Below are 6,755 nucleotides of genomic sequence, written 5' to 3'. Positions count from 1 at the left end.
GATTTACGTATGGTTAGTGTATGACGTAGGTCACGTATGATAATAGTACAGTGAGTATACGATTTACGTATGGTTAGTGTATGACGTAGGTCACGTATGATAATAGTACAGTGAGTATACGATTTACGTATGGTTAGTGTATGACGTAGATCACGTATGATAATCGTACAGTGAGTATACGATTTACGTATGGTTAGTGTATAATGAATGTATGGCGAGTATACGACGTGGATAAGGTTAGTATGTAATGAATCTATAGCGAGTATATGACGTACATATGTATAATAATGAACAAATGGTGAGTATACGATGTTCGACGTACGTATGGTATGGTTAGTATATGATACTCATATAGTGGGTATACGTTGTGGTATAGGAAGCATATACATGTATATGAACGGATAAAGCAACGACGATCTGTAGTACAAGCTTTATTTGTAATGTAAAGAACATTTCCTAAATTAACAAAATAGAATCTCTTGAGATGTGACTATTAAAAAGGGCCCCCCATGAGGTCTCAGGCCACACAGAATATTTTTACGGTAACAATTTCTTTTGCATATGTAGTAAATCCTTGGCTGTACCAGAAACATATGGCAGTGATCATGACACTGATATACAGTCACTTTAGTCTGGTCTGGGGTGAGGAGAGTTTGTTGCTCAAGTATTATAATAACAATGGAGTATAACACGCAGTCTGTTGGTAGTTCCAGTTTAATTCATATCAAGAAGACAGAATTCTAAACGTGCCACACATGTGATAGCATTACCGGGTGTAACCAGGGCATACCCAGATATGCATCTTGAGATGCTTGTTCAAACACGTACACATTCACTGTCACTTCTTTCAGTCGATGAATCAAGGATTCTTGTATCCTCGTTGTTTTTCAGACATTTTGAACGAATGTATATTCTAAGTTTGTGAGTGAAATAAACGACCAAGTACAAACAAGGTAGAGCCACAAAGGTGCTCAGAAATACAAGAGGTAGGGTCCGCTTCAGTTTGGACCAATCAAGAATCTTGTAGATATAGGGTTCTCCCTTTTCATTGGTCCCACCAAGTATGTGATAAACGACACTAAAAACTGTGTAGATGACGCCATAGATTACTGGGTAGATCACGTGATACACACGAACTGGCATGTTTACGATGAGAAGGTTGGTCAAGACGTAGATGGAGTTCATGCCGTGCAGGATGAATCTCAGCAGGGTCAACGTTTTATCTGTAACAATGATAAATAGATTTTACAAATGTATGAGATCAGTTCTACACGAACACATTATCCAGTGACCATAAATTATTTGGTTCGCGGAAACTGAAAAGGTAACGGTTTTGATAGACCCTTAAATAAAACCGATTCGTCTTGCTGTTTTATGAATGCCAAATATGCACGTAAGATGTAGTAACGTTATTATGTACAATAAGATCTACGTGCATATACGTGTTTACATCTGAGATGAGAAAAGAAACAATGAACTCACCCTTGAAAAGAAAAATCCAGTAGAGGGCGCTGATGTGCAAACTCCCTTCAGTGACGACACTGTTGATGAGCCAGGATAGCTTCAAGTACCACGGAAGGTGAGACGTGAAACCTGTACGTATACAGTGTCATATAATCGATTTCCGCAGAAATGACAAGTAAACTATTACCTGACGAACTACCGCATGGTTAATGTCCCTGATCAAACGTGTGAAATACAATGAAATATACTCTCTGAAACGAACCTTTTTTGCCTATCTCTTAAAAATATACTAGGATCATGTTAATACAGCTGACAAAGTTTGATCTTGCTCTTTATGGACAGTTACTTGGTAATGAGTTCTGAGTTGGACCCTGTCAGAATGTACTTGTGTACGCGAGTCTAGTCAGGTGTGTGTCACTTACCCCTTCCCCTTATTATTAAGGAGTGTTGTTTGCACTTTCCGTATATGAATTGCGGAATTGGTCAAGCTGGGACAGTATTGCTACTTATTTACTATAGTTTAGTTTGTAACTGTGATTAATACTAAGCAACCTTTACCCTTTATAATGTCCTGTCTGTTGATCCTGACGAACACGATGACGACTGCGTCCAGGACAGCACTGATGGTCAGCAGGAGGTAGGTCCAGTTGGTGAGGTAGATGAACCACACAGCGCCACCTAGCGGTGATGAGGTCACTTTGGTGGAATACGCCATGCTACTGACCAGCCATGATGTATGAAACAGAGCCCAGAATATCCTCCAGGATAGGTACAACCGGGGGTGGCCCCACTGAAACAAACGTTATATACAATCATCTTTATAACTACACAGATTACATTCTTGATAATGTGTTGATAAGTATCATCTTTCAATCAATGTATGCCTCCTTTTCGTTTTTCCTTTTCGTGTATGGAAAAAGTGTATCTAATGTGTATATATTCTATTCTAACTGAAACCAACAAATATCTGCCAAAAGCTGAATCGACTGTCCGATCCCGACACCATATCACTGGATCAGTATATGACAGTGAAAATATCAGGTATAGAAAGTTAACGAATATAATATCCTGCACAATCGGTAGTACCCCCCACAAACACATGTAAAGACTTGTCATGTGTTCATCTGACATCATAATGTTTGAATTTGGGAGTGTCCCCAAACATGTAGATTGTTTTGATCGTTTTACAGGTCTTAATGAAGCCTGGAATGTACCCTGATTAAAGAGCACTGTAGGAAGTCTCACAATACTCTTTGATATCATCGCAGCAAGAGAAAAATCGAATGTGAATATAGAAACTAAGGGTATTGGAATATTGATCAATGAAGTAGAAACGTAATTACTTCAAATTAAGATATCAATGTAGATAAGAATATAAATCTAGCTGGATTACATATCTGTAAATGCCATTTGGAATTTACTAAAGGGTGACATGTGCCTCGAGAATATTCAGTTTTAACAATTTTAACCCCAGGTTGCCATTATCATTCATTCAACCACGTGGGTGAATAAATAGGTTTGTCCTACGTGTGTGGTCAAATCTCACGCACTTCATGTTCAATAATTTCCTAATAGGACTTAACGCGATACATAAAAAGGAAAGAAAGTTATGGATGTCAACTGTGATATGCCAAACACGTTTGGGAATAATATGTTCTTGCTCCTTCGTCAGGTCGATGACAATCACATAATAGAAATTTACCTTTATAAAATTCCTTCCCTACATATTCCAGGTATGCAAAGTAATAGCTGTTGTTTTGGACTAACAGTAAGATTTGATCGTGTTAAGATGGACCATTCGAGATACTTAATGAACTTGTTCCCTCAAATGTTAATTGGCAGATACCGAGAGGTGCGCAGTCCACCATCAGCTGATAACAAATGTTGAGTACACACAAGATGGCCAGCCAGAACGTACATGGTGTATGTTAACACCGATCTACACAACACATGTTTTGGTAACAGACGCCAGTAAGAGGCGCGATCGATTGCTGTGTTGCGCTCTTTTGAACTGTGTGATGTTTTCAAAATAACATCACAACCTTTACATAATCCATAGTCATATGTAAGACAGGGTTGTACCGAAAAAATGTACGATGCATTATCAGGTTTGTAAGAACATTACGAAAATTGTAAGAAAACATGATCAGTGAAACGATATTAATCTGCAACTTCCTGAACCTTTCAAACAGCTTCATCGGTTTTCGAATGGTTACGTTCACAGGTATGAAAACAGTCAAGGTTCATACTCAAAATCGTCGGTTTCGACTCAAATCAGCACTCAGATTTTATTGCCATTTAAGACCGGGTATCATGTAGTATAACTGATACAGCCTCGTAATAAAAGTAAAAGTATAAATGTATTGAATGATGGCGAAACTGTTAACAGTTTTACGTTATGTTAGTATGAAACATTGAAACGAGAATAGCCATACTTGATAATACCTACCTGAGATGTGACAAATCTCTGAGGTTCATTGTGGTTCAGTGCAAAGTTGCAGGTACGGAATTCACTTCTAAAACCCATGATAAACATAAAACTATGGCGTTTAGTTGTACTCTGAGAGTAAGTACATTAACACTGGGTAAGAACAGTGTAGTCCGTTTCTATGTTTTGTTAGCTGCCTGTCAAGAACGTGGAACGTTTCATCCAAGATCTCAAAACACCGTAAACAAACTGTCTTCTTTAAACATTAATCCGGAGTGAAAGAAACATCCACACATCCAATATCCATACTCATTGCCACGACGAGTTGTACGCTGAGTGCGATATTTCATTCATGAGAGGCCAATGTCACGTATACGCTGCCTCCAACCATCTGGCGCTGTGTGATGCTGGCACCATTTATATACTCCCAGAGACCGAGTTCTGGAGAAGGCTCCGAACAGAAGCACTCGGTGGCAGTTAGGCTGTCGGGGCTTCTGTATTGGAATTGCTGGGAAACACAGCGCCGCCGGTAATGATGTAAGTCATTTGTGGGTATGAGAGAGAGCGTGACGGATCGCAGAGACAGGCGATGGTAGATTGGACTGGATGTTGTTTTACGCCCCACTTAGCAATTCTCCAACTTTATGGCGGTGGGCTGTAAAGAATCGAGTCTGGACAAGACAATCCAGTGATCAACAGCATGGGCATCGATCTACGCAAGTGGGATACGTAGACACGTGCCAACCAAGTCAGCGATCCTGATCACCTGATCCCTCTTAAATACGTACAAGTATGGGTTACTGGAGATCAATTCTCGAGTCACAGATGGTTAGACTATATTACATAAGAAAACGTAGACTTTCTGTAGGGGAAGTAATGTGGATGCGCACAGCTCCTGTTGAAAGTCGTGGTGGATGAATAATCACATTAACATAGAGTAGAACGAGAGGGTAAAAGAATATCTGGTTGTTTTTCAAAACAGAATTACATGTGGACACCAAAGAACAGTCAACAGATTTTTTTCTCTGTGAAATCCTGAAATCTTTTAAATATGTCGGCTTAAAATATTAGTTTTGCACAAACAATTGTCAATGTTTATTCAGAAACAGAGATTATTTTCTGAGTTTGCCCTTCGTGACCTCGATACTGATACTCCTCACAGATCCTACAACACGTGCAATGTCACTCATTGGCTTGGGGCTTCCCAACAACAGACATCAGATAGCAATCAATAAATCTCACCTCCACGTGTTGTTAAGTCTGTCAAAGTCGTGTTGACTGCTGACTAAAGATAATTAGATAATGACTGCAATATCAAAAGAGACAGAGTCTGGTGAAAACACGCTGGTCCAGTGGGTGAATGGATGTATGTACATCTCGATGAGCGAATGTCTCTGAACACCTCAAGTGTGTTTTGGCTGACAAGGAACAGTGTCCCACAGACATAAGGCCAGAAATAAGTTATATCGACCAGGAGTAGGCACTATTTTGTACGACCAGTGAAGGTCCCGGAGTAGAATAGGCCTTCAGCAACCTATGCTTGCCATAAAAGGTGACGCTGCTTGTCGTAAGACGCGACTAACGGGATCGGATGGTCAGGCTCGCTGACTTGGTTGACACATTTCGTCGGTTCCCAATTGCGCAGATCGATGCTAATGTTGTTGATCACTGGATTGTCTGGTCCAGACTCGATTATTTACAGACCGCCGCCATATAGCTGGAATATTGCTGAGTGCTGAGTAAAACTCAGCTCACTCACTCACTCTCTATTTTATACCCATCCCTATCGTAAAAGGATGCTCAGTATCATATACCCAGTACTGAGATACAATTACTGTGTGCGTACGGCTGAGCATGATGTCTACCTTCACTGGAACAGATTCCGAAATTAGGTACGCAAACTCGCAAACAAACAGCATTGAAACCAAAGGGCATGAGAAAGAGATTCACTATTTATAATATTTTTATATATTTTAGAGTCATTTTACCAAATCGCCTCCTTTTCTCTATGCTGTTGACATTTATGTTGTGTGTAAAACAGTATCCGAATTAAATGGAGAGGCGATGTGGTGAGGTTGGTATCCTGGAAGTGACATTCACATGTAGGTTGACGGTGAAGGTGTGGTGTTGCGAACCATCAAGGGTAATAAACTATTCCTCTCTCTGTGTATTGAAAACCCTTTGACACTCCGCAAAAGCTGCGTTTAGCAGTATAACATATAATGACATCATATAGAATGTCAATGCATGAGGGATAGATCAAGCTGGTCTTCATGACCATTGACTTTGAATAGTGGATTATTTTCAGAAGCAAAATTATCATAGTCCACAAAGATCTCCCGCTTTCCTCTCACACATTTACACAAAGTAGAGTAAATCCTAGATATTAGTATCACGTTTGTATCTCAGACATCATGTTTCATATAGGCATTCGTCCTTTGTATTCCATACATGTTTCCCTTGTTTGTATCCAAAATATGTTTCCTTTGTTTGTATCCCATGTTTGTCATGTTCGTATCCCATGTTTGTCATGTTCGTAACCCATGTTTGTCATGTTCGTATCCCATGTTTGTCATGTTCGTATCCCATGTTTGTCATGTTTGTATCCCATGTTTGTCATGTTCGTAACCCATGTTTGTCATGTTCGTATCCCATGTTTGTCATGTTCGTATCCCATGTTTGTCATGTTTGTATCCCATGTTTGTCATGTTCGTAACCCATGTTTGTCATGTTTGTATCCCATGTTTGTCATGTTCGTATCCCATGTTTGTCATGTTTGTATCCCATGTTTGTCATGTTCATATCCCATATATGTTTCTCATACTCGTATGTATGTATGGATTCTGTGCTAGATCATTGCACT

At 39.6% G+C, this 6,755-nt stretch overlaps 1 protein-coding gene across 1 annotated transcript; it reads right to left on the bottom strand.

Annotated features, from left to right (window-relative positions):
- Positions 1–492: 492 nt before the first annotated feature.
- Positions 493–4,263, bottom strand: LOC137296141 (protein rolling stone-like). The gene is made up of 4 exons (XM_067827842.1): positions 3,914–4,263; positions 2,023–2,254; positions 1,483–1,593; positions 493–1,223 (listed from the first exon to the last, which is right to left on the bottom strand). Exons 1-4 carry the CDS (start codon positions 3,998–4,000, stop codon positions 817–819), a joined length of 837 nt encoding a protein of 278 aa, XP_067683943.1. The 5' UTR covers positions 4,001–4,263; the 3' UTR covers positions 493–816.
- Between the last annotated feature and the right edge of the window lie 2,492 nt (positions 4,264–6,755).

Source organism: Haliotis asinina, chromosome 9 (genome assembly GCF_037392515.1).
Source record: "Haliotis asinina isolate JCU_RB_2024 chromosome 9, JCU_Hal_asi_v2, whole genome shotgun sequence".
In the NCBI taxonomy this organism is placed as follows: Eukaryota; Metazoa; Mollusca; class Gastropoda; order Lepetellida; family Haliotidae; genus Haliotis; species Haliotis asinina.
This window is presented reverse-complemented; position numbering and strand designations above follow the sequence as displayed.